The 16,757-nt window shown below is 57.1% G+C and overlaps 1 protein-coding gene across 1 annotated transcript; it reads right to left on the bottom strand.

Moving 5' to 3' along the window:
- Nucleotides 1-277: 277 nt before the first annotated feature.
- XYLT2 (xylosyltransferase 2) lies at nt 278-12,927 on the bottom strand. The gene is made up of 11 exons (XM_037492846.1): nt 12,703-12,927; nt 6,259-6,751; nt 5,840-6,015; nt 5,365-5,567; nt 4,879-4,959; nt 4,481-4,697; nt 4,218-4,394; nt 3,607-3,869; nt 3,132-3,327; nt 2,205-2,538; nt 278-1,466 (listed from the first exon to the last, which is right to left on the bottom strand). Exons 1-11 carry the CDS (start codon nt 12,835-12,837, stop codon nt 1,144-1,146), a joined length of 2,598 nt encoding a protein of 865 aa, XP_037348743.1. The 5' UTR covers nt 12,838-12,927; the 3' UTR covers nt 278-1,143.
- Between the last annotated feature and the right edge of the window lie 3,830 nt (nt 12,928-16,757).

Here is a 16,757-nt window from a genome sequence, read left to right on the forward strand (position 1 = left end):
GGGCGCTCAAGGACTGAACTCACTTCCTGGCCCCCCCAGTGGCCCACTGGGTGGAAATGAGCAAGTCTCTGTTTACCTGTCAGAGAGAGGGAGCGGGATTAGGTAGACTGTGTCCCCTCTGCCTCTTGCACGGATTGTAAACCATCCCCACTCTGCAGGACCAAGACCGTCACCTTCTCACGGCTGCCAAAGTACCTGCCATGACTTCTAAAGAAGGCCCAACAGAGCCCGCTAGAGAGGCTCCCTGTCACCAGGAGGAAAAACACAGAGGCTCAGCTTAGAGAGATAGAGATATATTTCTTCTGTTGCATATTTCAGACTTCGCACTGAGCTTCAGGCACGACGCTGCTCCAGGTCCTTCTGAGAGCCCTGACAGATTCTCCCCACGCTGCTCACATGGGCTTGTCCCTCCAGGGCAGGAGCCCAGGCCCTACTTGCAGTTCTGGGTACCTGGGAGACCCTGCTTTGGTCTCAGTAGGTCCTGATGCCCTGCCTTTCCATCAAGGGGCAGCAGATGCTGGAAAGCCCTGGAGCCAGCACCACCCCTCTTCTACGGTCCCCTGGCTACAAGGGGAGAGTCTGTCCGCTAGAGTCCAGCTCTGCAGTGCTCCCCCAGAATCACCTGTTCCCCAAGCCTCAGGGCCTGGCATGGTGCTTGCATCCCTGCAGAGCCTCGGCCGTGATCACCACGGGCCCAGGCTGGGGACAGGCCCTGGAGAGCCAGCCCCGCCTCCTCCAGAGCAACAGCAGATGGGCTCATCAGGCCCCTGCTCCCCAGAGCCATGGCCCACTTCCTGGGGCTGCTCTGAGCCCTATTGCACATCTTTTGTTTCAGTTCCTCCCCCCACCACCCATTTTCCTCTCTGTAAAAACAAACTAGAGGGGAAGGTGTGGAAGAGCGGAAGAGCGGGGTGTGGAATGTTGGAGCCCTTCTCCCCACCTTCCTGCCCACCCTCTGGTCCCCACAGGCCACCAGCAGTAGTAAATTCGCTGCCCCCTTCCCTGCCGTCTGTGAGGGTTCTCGAGGGCTGACTCGGTGTTCGCTGCCCTCTGGTTCTTGCTTGGGGTAGGGGGATGCCCCTTCGTCGTCATCATCTGTAAGGTGCAAGTCCCCCGTCTTCCGGAGGTGCTGGCTGGGCCCTGCTACCTGAGTCGTCCGTCCGCTTTGACAGGCCCCAGCTCAGATTTGGGATCAGGGAACCGTGAGCTCCAGCTGGTCAGTCTGCAGAGCTCCAATGAGGGGCAGGCAGAGGGGCCCGTGGCACACAGTCCAGCCACAGACCAGAAGCCGCTCAGTTCCCCATCTGTCCAGGCCTCGAGTGCTGGGCCTGTGAGCTCCGCGTGCCGTCGGGCAGCCTCCTCTGCGGGCTCTGGCTGAGGCAGGTTCAGGATGCCACTCAGGCCCTGGAAACTCTGCTCCATATACTCATTGTGGGGTGGCCCGGCATGCAGCCAGCTGGCATCATCTGGGGGTATAGAGCATGGGGTAAGCACACAGTTAGTTGTATCAGCCCCCCAGTGGGAACCTGCAGCTGCACCTGGGCTCCATCTGCTCCCTTAGCTTTAGCTAAGTGGGTGGGAGGCCCCGGGACCCATCCACGTGGCCACACCATGGACTGGGATGGCCAGATCTGCTGTCAAGAATGTGGAACTAGGGGGCTAAGAAGCCCTGGTCAGCCTTGATTGCACCAAGAGGACTTGTGTCATGGATGGAGAAGCCAGAGCCTGAGGCTGACATGCAGAGAGGACAGAAGGAGGAACGAGATGCCCCAGAGAGAGAGAAGGCACCTCTGCTTCCCAGGGCGGCCCGGGGCATTTCTTGGGTTCTGTGGGGGAGAGCCCTACAGCCTTCCGGTCACATCACCTTTTTCACTCGAGCTAGAGTGGATTCGTGTCCCTGTGACCAGGAGGATGGCAAATTGCTCCTACTTTACAAGGGGTAAGACTGAGGCTTGGGGAGCAATTTGCCAAGGAGAAAAGTCCAGTCAAGTTGTCAGAACTGTGTCGCGAAGTTCCGATGATACTACATGATACTACATGATACTACATCTGTCTGATGATTCACAGTGCAGGCCCTGGGGTGCTAAGGGAGAGATGGCACCAGCCCTCCCCCATTTTAGGACGGGGGTACTTCCTGGGGCCACCTGTCCAATGAATCCTATTCTGTCTGACTTTCTGGCATCAACCGGGTACTAGATTCTTACCTTTCCTGAGAGGTAGTTTGCGGTTGAAGGTCAAGGGCAGCACGAGGAAGCGGGTCTCACCCAGGGGTTCCCAGAACTGAAGCAGTCGAACAGTCCAGGCCCCGGGCCGCAGCGGCCGGCTCAGCGGGGGCTTGTACTGCGTGACCTCTGTCTCTGCGTCTACTGCGATGTCATAAGACGTGGCCACCACGTAGGTGGGGTCGATCCACACCACAGTGGCTGTGAGGTTGGGGCCCCGGGCCCAGCGCTGCATGGCAACAGGCTCATCCAGCGGCCCCAGCAACCCCCCAAAGTTCCGGAAAAGACGCTCTTTGGGGTCCCACTCGGTGCCAACCTGTAAGGAGGGAGGCAGCTGGGTAGAAGTCTGGGGGATGAGTCCTCTCTACTCTGCTGCTGCCTCTAGCTCACTCGTGACCTCAGGCCAGTCACTATCTCTTTCTGGGCCTCAGTTTCCCATCTGTAAGTTGAATATTTAAGGATCTTTGCTATTTAACCCAGCTGAGCTTTGTTCTAGGCTCCTGTTCTGAGCTGCCTGGAAATGGGGGTGGTAAGGTAGAGATGAGGTTCAAAGCCCTGGCCAGAGACCATCCCCCACGAAGCCAAGGTCTTTGAGAAAGAGAGGTGGGACGTCAAGATCCCTCTGGAAGAAAAGTCCCTGTGGTTTAAAAGACTGGGCTTTTGCTGTACTGAAACCGTAGTCCCCTCTCTGCTTAATGCTCATCCTTTGTGCCCCCCAAGTGGGAGGTGCTCCCCAACGTGCGCATGCAAGGGTGACACAGGCAAGTCCTCAGGGCTTGCCAGGTTGCCAATGAAGGGAAGGAAGAGCCCAAGAACCCAGTCCTTACCCTCCCCTGGTGTCTGTCCCTCTCCCCACTACCCTGAGGCTTGCCGGGGGTCAGGAGAAAGCAAGGGGAGGACCTGTCCCACCTCCAAACTCTGGAGCCGGCTGGCCTGGTCACTGCGCCCCAACAGCTTCAGCGACCCCTGGGGCATCAGCCACATCTCAAGCGTCTCTGCCGGCCCCTGGGCTGAGGGCTGCACAGTCTGCGTCACCAGGTAGCCCTGGAAATGGTCGTCATAGAAATACAGGTGCACGCTGGACGGCAAGCCCCTGGGCTCAAACCTAAGAAGGTTCCAGCAGGGAGAAAGGGAGATGCCATCAGCACACCTGACTTGGTCTGGAGTCCCAGAGAGGGGCTCTGGGGAGTCCCATCCCCAGGCACTTCCTTCACTCCCAGTCACACCCACAGCACCTATGTGCCTGGCTTTCACCTTGTTTTATTTGCATTTTTCTCTGCCTCTGACTGGGGATCCTTTGGGAGCAGAGGGCTGTTTCTTTCTTTCAGACTGGCTCCCCATAGGGCCTCACACCCCGAGGGGCTGCAGTGTCAGAAGGCCTTACCTGCAGAGCGGGCCGGCCAGGGGGGGCGCAGCTGTGGTGGCATGGCGCAGGCCAAGACGGGTGAAGGCGGTGTAAGCCGTGAGCATGACGTCGCTGAGCCCGCCGGGGTCATCGGCCGCCTCGTAGGTGTTCTCCCAGTAGGCCTTGAGGGCTGGCGTGCCAGGCGGGTAGCTGCCGTACAGGTGGAAGTCCAGGATTTCTAGTACCTCCTGGTTCACCGTTGACTCGAACTTCCGGGCAAAGAAGGTAGGTCTGGAGACTTGCTAGAGAGAGAAGCAGGAGGGTGAAGGTCTGGAAGTTCCAGAGAGCAGGGCCGGGGGTGGCCTCCCAGTACAGGAGTGCCAGTGAAGGCACCCCAGATTCTCTGGGCCATCCTGAATCCTTTCCTTCCCACTCGCCCGCCCCCAGCTGTAATAGACACACCGTGTAAGCTGAGGCATTTGTGGGATACATGCATGTGATCACCGCTATGGCACCACCCAACACCTCTGCCATTTCTTTTTTGTGGTGAGAACATATCAGATCTATTCTCTGCCTGGATCCTTTCCTGTCCTGGAGAGCTGGGGTGAGGCTCCAGCAGGGGGCAGAGATGGGGGGTCTCAGGGGCACACCTGCAGCCGTAAGAAGTCCTGGGGCTTGAAGTCATTGGGGGAGCAGCCGCACCAGTCCACGATGTGCTTGTACTGGCACTTGCAGCCCAGCTTGCGGTTCCAGTTGGTGACCCGCAGGTTATTGTCCACGAGGCTCTCACAGGCTGGGCTGTTCTCCAGCACTGTGTGGAAGAAGGACTGTGGGGCGGGGAGGGGTGGAGGCTGAGCATGCGCAGCCCCCACCCTGCACACCCCCCTGGCCTGGGCAGGGCTGGGGTCCCCACCTCAGCGGGGAGCAGCGTGTACGTGTAGAACTGGCGTAGCTGGGCCACAAGCGGGTCATCCGTGTACACCACATACTCCACGAAGCTGCGTGTCAGCACAAACCAGTCAGAGCCGCCGTCCACCACGATGCCCGCTGGGATCTGCCGCTCACCCAGGCGCCACATGTGCGAGTCGCACTCATGGAAGAGGCGGTCCAGGCCCTGTTTCTTGATGAACCTGTGAGTGGCAGATGCGCCGTGGCTGAGGGCCCTACAGGGAGGGGCCAGGCTCTCTCACCTGCCCGGAGCCAGCACTCCATGACCCGTGATGAGTTTGGAGGCTTTGCAGCCTGCTGGGCGTCCCCCTCCAAGGCAGACGTGATCATGACACCCCTGCCAGGGCTCCCCCATTGGCGCACCTGGAGTTGTCCCGGCCATGTGACTTCAAGAAATTCTTGTCCCGGTTCTTAGACAGGAAAGCCACCAGCTCCTCATTGGTCCTGGAGAAAGAATGTGGTATGGGTGGCATGTGTGAGGGGGACTCGATCTCCAACCCAGAGCAGACGCCCTCCAGCTTCACCCCGAGAACTGTCTGGCCATGTGTCCTATCCCTGGTCTGGTTGAAGCCCTGGGGTGGCCGATAGGAAGGAAGGCCCCAAGGAAGACCACCTGTCCTTCCCCCACACCTTGCTGCCTGACCCAGCACCCCAGGTATTGATTCTCCTCCTCCCCATCTCTTGTCGCTCTCAATCTTCAGCTCATCTTTCAGCGACCACTCCTCTAATACATGTCTAGGTTATGGGGATCCAGGTTGGGGTCAGGGAAGGAGCCCATCAGAGCCCTTCAACCTCAAGTGCACAGATGGGCCCCCATCACATCTGGGAAGGTCAAGCACCACCCCACACCTGGTTGGGTAGTCGGTGGCACTGAGGTTGATGAAGAAGTCCCAGGCCCAACCAGGCACCTCCAGCAGGTCCTGCATGCTCCGCAGGTACATCCTCAGCAGGCTGGCCCCGCCCCAGATGGTGACCATGCGCCAGGGTGTCACCCGCACGTTGTCATACTGCCGGGCCAGCTCCATCACCTCCCGGTGCAGGTAGTTGGAGCGCTGGGGGATGACGGGTAGGCGTTCAGCAGCCACAGCTGGATGCCCAGGGTTACAATCCCCCCAAGCTTGGGACAGAGTACAAGTGATATGGCATAGAGGCGGCATGGGCAGGCTTCTGATCCTAACCACCCAGCTCACCTTGTACCAGCTACCCCCCCACCCTAGGCCTGTTTCCCTAGCTCACGGCCTTGTGAGCAGGTCAGAGAGCCTGTATGACCTTCTGAGTCTCTGCTCTGCTCACCCAGGTCCCCTGGGTCTCCTCCCAACAGTACCTTGTCCACGTGGATATAGAAGAAGTGCTGCTTGTGGTAGACAGCCTTGAGCAGACGCCTGAGCTGGCGAATGGCCCGGCCGTGCACCACCAGCATATAGGCGATTCGTACTGGGGGGCCATCCATGGGCTGTTGGGCCTGGCTCTCGTCCCACTGGATGCCGGGGCTCATCTTCCCTGAGTGAGAGGAGAGAACAGGGCATGCTGAGATGGGGAGAGGGGCCATCTGCCTTCTAGAAGAAGAGCCCTGGTTTGCATGTCCGCCACTCCTGGGTCCAGTTCTGCAGCTGCTACTCAGAGCACTTGGCAGCACTTGGCCAGAAAGGTGGGCTCCCCGAGCTTTCTTTGAGAAATGGGGTGAGGACGCATGCCACGCCACCTCCCAGGTCTGTCCCCTCTCGGCCTGTGCCCGTCCCTTACCAGCCAGCTGGCAGTGCCGGGGCACGGTCTTGGGCATGAGGTTCCCAGCCTGGTGCAGGCACACCACGTTGGCAATCTCCTGCTGGCACTGCTTAGAGCTGGCCCGGGCCAGCGCCGACAGCGCATCCTTGCCCACGATCTCACACTTGGGGGTGAAGCCGTTGTCCGTGGGCTGCGGGGCACCCTCCACACTCCCTGTGTCTCCATGGGGTGGGAAGCCGGCTGCACCCACCAGTGGCTCCCCAGCTGCTGCCCCACTTAAGTTCTGGCGGCCTGGGGCCTCCGGGGGAGGCGCAGGGGGTACCCGTCGGCTGGCTCTGTGCCGGCTGGTGACTGCCCGGACCACCTTGGCCACGGGTACACCTGGGTTCTCAGCGCGGCCCCGCCAGCGCCCGTGCCTCCTGCCCGCACTGCCACGCCGCCCTGCAGAGCTGTCTGTGTCCTTGGAGCCCTCGCCGGGGTCAGGTGGCCGTGGCTTCCTCTGCCTTCCTTTCTGTCAAAAATAAGTAGACACTGGTCACTGTATGGTCACTCTCCTTTGCTTCTCTGCTGGCCAGGGGCACCTCAGGCATTGAAGCCCCCGACATCCTTTACCTGCAGACACATGGGCTCACTCACCGAGGGTTCTATGCAAATTGCACTTCTGAGGGAGGCCGCTCAACCAGCGAGGAAGAGGCACCCCCCTCCATGGCACCAGGGCGCCCATGTCCCCACCAGCACGCAGGGTAATATGTCTCTTTTGTGCTTTCGACTCAGATACCACTTTCTTTTTCAGCAGAAATGAAAATGAATGTCTATATATAACCTAAGAGATGGGGGTGGAGACCCTGTGGAGGACACCAGTGTGTCCACCTAGCACCCCACCCCATCCCAGCGGGGGAGATATGATTCTCTCAGAAGGAAAGCATTCCAAGGACAGCATTGCCACATGGGCGTGCAAAGGCTCAGTGGGAAGGACAGAGTGAAACCTGGGCCCCAGCCTTGGTTGGGATCTCTGGGGAGCAGAGTCAGAGTGCGGGCACTCACTGGGGGTAACACCTGTGGATGGGGAGCAGAGCAAGAGTCAGCACAGGCTTCAGAGACCAAGCCGGCCTGATCCCTGGGCAAGGAGCAGGGGAGGAAGTACTTCAGACCACCGTACAGCTCAGAGAGTCTCAGCCAGCTAACAGGAAACTCGAGCGCAGACAGCCTATGGATACCGGCCCTGGGCCACCTGCCTGGGCAGCCGCGGCTGGAGGGCCGAGGCTGAGCCTGAAGGCACCGCAGCTGGAGGTCAGCAGCTGACTTTCTCAAGTCAGGTTCTCCATGGCTACCAGGCCTGTTTCCTGGCCTCTGCTGCCTCTTCTCAAGCTCTGGCACTGCCCTCCATGGCCAGGTCACACTTGAAAGTATATACACCCAGCCGCCTCCCCAGCTCTGCCTGGCCCCTCTCTCGGCCCCCTTCCCTGCCTGACCAAACCCCATCCATTCCTCAAGATCAGCTCCAAGTCCCCTAGTGTGAAGTCACCTCACGGGCCCCAGGCTGGGACGTCCTCCAGCAGTCACTGGGTTCCTTGAGGAGGGACTATCACGTCAGCCTCATCTTCCCAGCGCCTGCTGGACGAGATGGAGGACAGAGAGGCACTGTGCCCATACTCTGGGGTCTCCAGGGCTCCAGCCTGGTCTTGCCTCTCCCCACAGTCTCCGACTCTCTCTGAATTGTTCCCTAGGCTGGACAGGGCAGGGGGAGGGGTGCAGTGGGCTGGAGCGTGCGCTAATGCAGCGAGAAGGAGCAGCCTCCACCATTGTCCCCACTCCCGTCTCGCCATCCTCTGTAAACCTCCCTCCACTGCTCCACACATCCTCTTCTTATCGGGCCTTTCAGCAGCGCCTTACTGGAACACTCCTTCTGGAAGTCCCCTCCTCCTTACTTGGCTTCCAGGATGCCTCTGGTGTTCCCCTTGCCTCCTCAGACTTCTTGGCTGACCCTTCCTAAGATCCCAAGGGAGCAAGGGGCCTTTTCCTTGCCCTAGCTTCCTAGGTGACCTCATTCACTCTCCAAACTCCACCCACGCCCAGATGCCTCTCCCTGGCCTGCACTGCACCCTAGATGCTTCAGGAGTTGCACTGTTGCCTCCCTGGCATCTCCCCTGGGACCTCGATAGACGATGTGGATCAGTCCAGAAGTGGACTCCAATCTCCCTCCCCACCGCTTCTTCTTCCGCCTTCCCCACTGGGGTGAACAAGGACTCCATCCTTCAAGCTGCTCTGGCTGAAAACGTTTGGGAGTCATCTTTGACTCGTTTCCCTCACAGCCTACATCCAATCTATCATCAGGGGGTCCTGGGGGGCCACCAGCCCGACATCCTAAATCTGACCGCACCTCGCTACCTCCAGCACTAGCCCCCGCCTGGGAGCCCTGGTCACCCTGCTCCACCTGCGGCTTCCGTAGAGCCAGCGGCTTCTTACCACTCCGCCACGGTTCCTGTTAAAACAAGTCTCACTCACCCACCCTGCTCAAGAGGCCCCCATCTGAGGATGAAAGCCCAAGCCTATCCTCTCCCCCAGAGGCTGTGCGCTGCATCGGCCACCCCCTCCCTTTCCCGACCTCACCTCCTGCTAACCTCTCCTCAGGCTCATCCCTCTCCAGCCACAGTGGCCTTCCAGCACCCCTCCATCCCGCAGGCTGCCCCCTGTGCCTCCCTCCCACACATCCCCGCTGCTCATTCCTCGCCTCCTCCAGTTCTTTGCTCAGATGGCACCTCCTCGGGACAGCCACTCGGCCACTGCACTGAGAACCCCAGCCCTTACCCTCTGCTCTCGTTCCCCCAGATTGCGAATTACCATCTCTCATCCCCTAATTTGTTCATATCCTGTTACTCTGTGTCTCCCTCCTTATAAGAATGGACTGGGCTTCCTGTTGTTTTGGTCATGAAGTATTCCCAGAGCCCGGAATGCCTGTAGTGGGAGACTCTCAAAACCACTTGTTGAATGAATGAACGAGTGAATGAGTGAATGAATGTAAAGCTCCCGGCAATGGCTCAGCATTCATTAATGCTGCCTCTCTTATCACTGAAGGGGAGCAGCAGACAGTCAAACAGGCCCCTGCACTCAGATGCTTTGCTCTCAGTTGGGTTGAATTCCCTTCCCCCTGCCCCTGGGGAGCATGGCAGACACCTCACCGGCCAGGCTGTCAGCCCCCTTAGGGCCACAGCCCCAGTCCACACCCTGGCGTCCAGGCCCTCTGTGCCGGCACCCAGCTAGTTCTCTGGGCACCCCTGAGAGCTGGGGTGTCTATCCTTATCTGAGGAGACACCTGCAGGGTGGGGATGAGGCAGCAGACCCTACTCTGTACCACCCCAGGGTAGGCACCTTGGACTGGGATGCTCCCAGGAAAGGTAAATGCCACCTTGCTGAGCATGTCTGGTAACATCTGACCTGGTCACACTGGTCAGGCTTAGGTGGGCAGAGGCAGCAGAGGAGCTGTAGGCTCTCGGGTGGAAGATGGTGTCAGCGAGTCAGGAAGTTGGGCAGGAGGGCAGGGCCTGGGGCACTGGGCCAGGCTGGCTGCGGTGGGGGACAGGATGTGGGAGGAGATGGGCATGCTGGTGCCCTGCACTGCAGCAGGAGCTGGCTGACCCTGAGAAGGACAATCCCAGAGGAGGCTGGGGGACCAGGAGGCAGCAATGAGGAACCAATCCTGGATGGTGGGGCAGCCAGCCCCACCTCCACTCCACTCCCTGGACAGGAGTGGGGCCCGGGGCTTGTGCCCGTAGGAAAGATGTCCTAGGAGCCCCTGAGCCAGGGTCTCCACTGATGACTGAGGGTGGGGACTGGCCCTCTGGCTTCTGAGGTACCCTTCTCCCCACTGAGGAGGCAAAGTCCTCCCCCACTTCCTCGCTCTGCAGCAACATCTTGGAATCCCCTGAATTTGAGGCAGTGAGCAGAGATGCCTGCCCCCCACCCTCACCTTCAGACTTCTCCAACTCACTTAACGTAAGTGGCGAGATGATGTTTGTGGAAGCTTTGAAAATTATGAAGCACTCTCTGGATGGTAATGACCATCGCTGGTCTCCACTCCACCCGCTCCGCAGATGGGCAGGCTGAGCATCTTCTGCACATATCTGATCCCGCTGCCACTTAGCCCTCCTTGGAGCTCACCCACTGCACTTAGAATAAAACCCCAGCCCCTCATTGCGGGCTCTGGGATGTGCCTCGAAGAACTCTTAAACTCTCTTCCAGGGGACACACCACACCTCCCTTCCATTCCTCAAGGCCCTGCCAAGCCCATCCCCCTAGGGCCTTCTGCTCCAACCCTCTGCCCACCTCATCCCCAGGCTGAGTGGACCCTTCAGCTCACATGCCACTTCCTGTAGTTCCTGCCTGCCCCTCACTATTCTATCAAGTTTCTTTTCACTGCCAGTCTCTCCCTGCACACTGTCCATGAGCACCGGAACCTCGTCTACTCTGTTTCTCTATTCCCATTGTTAGCATAGTGCCTGGTACCGAGTAGTAAATATTTGTTGAATGAATGAATGAATGCATGAATGAATGGCTATTCCTAATGTGCAGTGCTGTGATAATAATAAGAGTTATTTACCGACAGCAAATGCCAGGAATTCCTGCAAAAACTTCACAGGCACAGTTTTCATTTAGTCTTTCCAATCGCCCAGGCACTATGATTATCCCCATCTTGAGGCGGGATACTGATGAGGACACAGAAAGAGGTTAGGCGACTTACTGATGGCCACACTGCTACTTAATAGCAGTGCTGAAAGAGGACATGGGGTGCCCTGTGAAATGGGGCACCCACTTCAGCGCCCACATTCCAAAGCACTATGTTATGCTCTGGACAACCTCAAAGTCAGGTGAGGGGGCAGCTGAGGGGCCTACACATGGGCGGTTGCTTGGACTGTACAATCTTTAGGTCACGGATGCTCTTTGAACATTCCAGTTTGGGGATCCCCCAGCAGTTGTGCCGGGAAACTACAGGAGGAGGTGGGGAGGCCCAGCTGTTTGCGAGATTCCCATTCTCCACCCCAGGCAGTGGACAACGCAGCAGCGATGTGAGGCCTGGACAATCTCAGCCCATCCAGAGACCTATTTGAGAAGCCTCAGAAGCTTTGTTATGCCCCTCCCCAGATGGTCGCTGGCCTCCACTCATATACTACAGGTTCAGGGGCTCCCTAGCTGCCTCACAGCCCACCACACCTTAGAATGTCTCAGCTGCCCAAAGAGTCTTTGTACATTAATACCCAACACTCTCTTCCTCCGACTTATCAGTTCATGCAGACAAGCTTACTCCCTTCAGATGCCACAGAGCCAATCTTTTCTGGAGTTGTGGTCTCACATGACCCCATTCCCGGTTCCCTCACTAACCAGTCTCTAGATTCTCCCAAAAAGGGCAAGGGCAGCGCTTTCCCTAGTCTCCACACCAGGCCTTCCATTCCTCCTGGAGGCAGGAAGGAAAGTGACATCAGGGCCCCTGGGTCTTCACTCTACCAGGTGGATAAGCCAGAGAGGACATGGGAGCAGAGGGCTGACCCAGAGCCCTAGAGGTACCAGAGGCCAGGGTTGGGGCAGGGTAGAGGGTCACTGGCGCACAGTTTAGGGTCAAGGTTTGGACCATTCCTGATGACACTGGGGACGATACGACTGGGCATCCGGGGAAACATGTCAGCCAAGAGCCAGAGAGATGGTGGAACAGAGACCTGGGGGCTGAGGAGGGCAGGGCCTGGCTCTCTGCTAACAGTTGCTGCTGTCCTGCTTCCTCAGAGCCAGAGGGGCCACTCCCCAGTCCCCTAATGTCCTGGGGTCAACTCACCTGCTCACCTCCCCCTGCCACCCCCTCTTACAGGCCCACTCCGGTTCTTCAGCCCTCTGGCCGAGCTAGCAGGCTTCGGGGACTCTCCTGGGCTTTCTGTCGAGGTCACACTCCCGTTCCCTCCGCTGCTGGACAGAGTTCCACCCTCGGGCTCCACTTCCCGCCCGCCGAAGCCTCTCGGCGCGGCCGAGCGCGGATGCCCGGGGTCCCTCAGCCCCACTCCCCGGCCCACGGCGCGCACGCCCCTTCCCCCGCCCAACTTCAGAAAGTTTGGCCTGGGGCTCCCCACCTCGGAGTAGGCTCAGGCCCAGCCCCGCCTCCGGCCGGCTCCCGGCTCCCGGCCCCTGACCTTCACCGCTCCCGGGCCCGCGACCACCCCGCCAAGCCCCGAGGCTCGCGTCCTGGCCCCCAGCCCTCCCGTGGCCCGGGCCTCCGGGTCACGCTCCGCCCCCGCGCGCAGCCCTCCGGGCCCGCCCGGCCAAGGGGCGCCCCGGGTCTGAAACCCGGCTTCAGCGGCCGCCGGCCCCCGACACACGCGGCCGGCGTCCCACTAGCCGGCCCCCGCCGCCCGCGGCCCCGCCGGGACCCCGCGCGCCCCCGCGCCGGCCTGCCCGCCCGCCCGCCCCGGGTCGTCGGAGCACCTCGCCCGACTCGTCCTCCTCCAGGCCGCTGAAGCTCCACACCACCAGGCCCTGCAGCAGCAGGATGGCCAGCGCCGTGGCGATCGCCAGCTTGTAGCGCCGCACCAGCTTCTGCACCCGCGCGCTCGCCACCATCTTCCTGCCCGGGACGCGGGCGCGCGCCAAGCCCTGCAACCCGGCCGCGGGCGCGCGCGGGCGCGGTCCGAGCCTGCTCCCCCTGCGGGAGGCGGGCCCGCGCGCGCCGGGGCGGGGCCGGGGGCGGGCCCCCAGGGCCCCCCGCGCCGCGCCCGACAGGTCAGGGGTGGAGCCTGGGCCTGCAGTTCCGCCTGCCCGGCCGCGGTGGGCGTGGGGCGGGCCTCCGGCGCCCGGCGTGCGTCTGGGGCTGCGCCTTCCCCGGCTGGTGCGCGCCCGGCTTGCCGCTCGCGCTCTCCGGCTCGGCGAGCCCATGGTACCCGGGGGCGGGGAGGTCTGCGGCCCCACCTCCCTGGCGCGCCGCCTGTGTCGCGGGCGGTGGGGAACTCAGCCCCGCGCGGACAAGCTCTGGGTACCAATGCGCAAGACAATGCTGGCGCCCCCAGAAATGCGGAGTTAGGAGAGAGTGTAAGTGCCACAGGCCCGGTAGGCCGCACCTCAGGGGCGAAGTACAACTCCCTTGAGCGAGGTCCAGGCTTGGTAGTCTCGTTTCCTCTCTGCCCTCCCTCTCAGCCTCAGCGTCCTCAGGTCGGCTGGAGCCTTCTCAAACTCCAGCGTGCGTCAGAGTCACCTGGAGGACTTGGCAAAACATTGCCGGTGTCACCCCCAGAGTTTCTGCTGGAGTCAGTGCGGAGTGGGGGGCCCCAGGACTACAATTTCAGCAAGTTCCAGGTGATGCTGACGCTGCTCCCCTGGGAGGACCTTCGCGCACCGCCACCCCGCCCTCTGCCTATGTTGTCCCTTTTGCCAGGTGCAGCAGCAGTTCCTCCCCGCCTCTGCCCCACCCCCATCAGTGGCATCCTCCGCAGGAGCTCTCCAGCCCTGGATCCTGTATCTGTGGGATCCATGAGCTGTGGGATCTTGGTCTTACTAACCTTGGAATTGAAACCTCAGCAATACTCAGTAAATGCTGCAAAACAACGAGCGGGTGAAGCCCAATTTCCTGTTTAACCAGCTGACCCTAACATTTTTAGAGAACCTGGTGATTTCAAGTAAGGCATAGACAAGGTCTGAGTCTCTGCAACCTCCTGGCAGGTCGCTGGAGAGAGGGAATGGGGAAAGAAGAGAAGTGGTACCTCCCTGCCCCCCAAGACATGTGCATGCCTACCTAGCCCTACAGCGCCGGAAGGAAGAACATAAAGAGCGAAAGCAAGACTGAGGATGTATAAGGAATACTTTAAGAACCACTACAGAGAGGTCTAGAAAAAGGAACAGTTAAAAAAAGAAAGTTTGATGCCGCCCACTGCTCCCCTCAGCAGTGTACTTCCTCAGCCTGCCTGCTCTGCTTCCCGCTCTGGTGAATCCTCTCACCCTCCCGCGCTTCTGACTGAACCCAGTGCTTGTATAAATAAATAAATACATCTTTAAAATTTTTTTTTTGAAAACAGTGGTAAAGAGGGGTTAGAAATTGCCAGAAGATTAGCTTGGTGAGGGAATTCTAAGCTGTGATGAGTGCAGGAGATCCAGTTATTTGGTGGCATTTAAATAAAACCTCCTTTAATCATATCCTGCCCCTTTGGTATATGTAATCATCCCATGCTGTAGTGTTAGTTAAATGGGAGAACTGTAAAAAGGGTTTCAGATGACAGTTTAGCTACTTAAGAGAAACTACACTTCAAGGATTTTGGAAAACATCAGTTGACATGCCAGCAATTGATATGCTAATTAAATATTGATCCTGTGTGCTCATTATCAGGTCCCCTAGGGACCTCTACCTGCCAATATCCCCCCTCCCAGCAATGAAAATAGCTTTATTTCCCTTGGATTATTTAAACAATATATACACGTTATGTAACATCAAAAACAGAAACATAAGGAAAAAGATATAATCCCACCCTCTGAGATAATCATCACTATTTTGGTGCCCGTCTTTTCCCCATCTCTTGAAGTGTACAGAATTTTGCATGTATGGGAGGGGGGTTCACATCACATCCATTTATTTTTTGAATATAGAGACTTTTAAAATATTTTTCTTTCACTCCATGTTAATAGCCTGGCTCACTCTCTTGCTTTCTTCATAACGTTCTTCTTTTCATCTTTCTCTGTAATAATTCTCACATACACACACGGGTTTTTTCACTGGGGGGTGGGAGTGTCACATATAAAAGTTTGGCTCATATGACATATACTCCTTTGCCTTTTACTTATCTCCCTTAACTATAAGCACATAGTAGAAATTTCCCAGGGTAGATGGGACAGATCTAACTCGTTCCTTACTCTTTTTAACGACTGCATAATATTCCACTTCCTTCTTGACAGGCACTCACTTCCCAGTTTTTGCCACTACCACAAGGCTGTAACAAACATGTTTGGAAATATATTCCTGTGCACTTTTATTTCTATGGTAGAGTTTTCCCCAGAAATGGATTACTGGGGAAAGAGGAATTAAATTTTTTTTTAAATTTAATAGCTATTGTGAAGTTGTTTTCCTAAAATGCTGGAACAATTCACATTTCCAATAGCAGTGTTTGAGAGCATTGTTTTCCTGCATCCATTCCTGCAGCAGGTGTTATCACTGTTTTTAATTTTTGCTAATCTGAAAGGTGAGAAGTGAACTCCTTGGTGTTTTAATTTGCAGCTTTCTGGCTGGAGAGTGTCTGTTAATTGGTTTCTTGACTGGATTTGCTTTTCCCAGAATTGACTCTTCAAAATCTTCCTGAGTTTATATATTGCTATTGCAGTACTTGTCAGTTTCTCATACATTTTAATAGTTTTTCATTGTTTTAAAATTTTAAAAATACCTCCACTGATCACTGACATTGGACTTTTTAAGAACTTTCTAAAACTTTTAATATTTTGTAATTAAATATGCTCCTTTTATTTTATAACTTCTTGTTTTCTGGTCTGGTGTAGTAGATTTCCCAGTTCTTTTTTTTTTTTTTTAATAGAGGCATGTTTTATTTATTTATTTGTTTGTTTGTTCATTTGTTTTTTTGTTCATATATGCACTGGGTACAGTCAGAAGCGCAGGAGGGTGAGAGAATCCACCAGAGCCAGAGCGGGGAGCAGAGCAGGCAGAAGGACCGAAGTACACTGCTGAGGGGAGCAGCGGGCAGCAGGAGAGGTCTGCGCGCCATGTGGGACCCTCCTCCGGTGGCCGGGGAGCAGCCGGGCATTGAACTGGCGCCGCAGAGGCTGCAGGCAGCTTCGCAACCCAGCGCTCAACCGCTGCGCCACCGGGGAGGCCCGATTTCCCGGTTCTTGATGAGATATAAGGGATCACATATTTTCTCCTACACTTTCTCTCCTACATTTTTACTTTTGAGTCTTTTTTTTTTTTTAAGATTTTTTTATTCATGCGTACAAGAACTGGGGTACAGGCCAGATGTACAGGAGGGTGAGAGGACCCAGCAGAGACAGAGCGGGGAACAGAACAGGCAGACTGACTGAAACACACTGCTGAGGGAGCAGCAGGTGAGACAGGAGAGGTCTGTCTCGCCATGTGGGTATCTCCACAGCTGGCCGGGATCGAACCCGCACTGCAGAGGCTGCAGACAGCTCCATAGTGCTGTGCCTGCGCCACCAGGGAGGCCCTACTTTTGAACTTTAATACAGCTGGAATTTGTTTTTGTATATGGTAAGAGGCAGAGGTGGGGAGTCTTTAATCAGCACTTAATCCTCACCACTCTGTCAGTATCCAGTCCAATTTTGCTATTTTTTCTTTTTTTAGTGTTCCATGGCTTTGACTTCTTTTTTTATATTATTTTTTTATTTTTTACATCATTGTTCATTTTTAAACAATATTTGCTTCCCCCCACCTCCTCCAATTTTGCTGTTTTTTTTAAACAAATTTGTTATTGAGGTATAACTGGGATAGATAGGCTTAAACCTGACCAAATAAAAGGCAAGTTTCATTGCTTCCC

This window comes from Talpa occidentalis, unplaced genomic scaffold, assembly GCF_014898055.3.
Source record: "Talpa occidentalis isolate TD23 unplaced genomic scaffold, MPIMG_talOcc4v2.1 talOcc4.7, whole genome shotgun sequence".
Taxonomy (NCBI): domain Eukaryota; kingdom Metazoa; phylum Chordata; class Mammalia; order Eulipotyphla; family Talpidae; genus Talpa; species Talpa occidentalis.

Coding starts and splice junctions, on each gene's coding strand:
- XYLT2 (XM_037492846.1), bottom strand. CDS start 12,837: ATGGTGGCGAGCGCGCGGGTGCAGAAGCTGGTGCGGCGCTACAAGCTG. Junction 6,016..6,258: donor CCGGCACTGCCAGCTGGCTG/GTAAGGGACGGG, acceptor CCTCTCACTCAG/GGAAGATGAGCCCCGGCATC. Junction 4,960..5,364: donor GCCACCGACTACCCAACCAG/GTGTGGGGTGGT, acceptor TTCTTTCTCCAG/GACCAATGAGGAGCTGGTGG.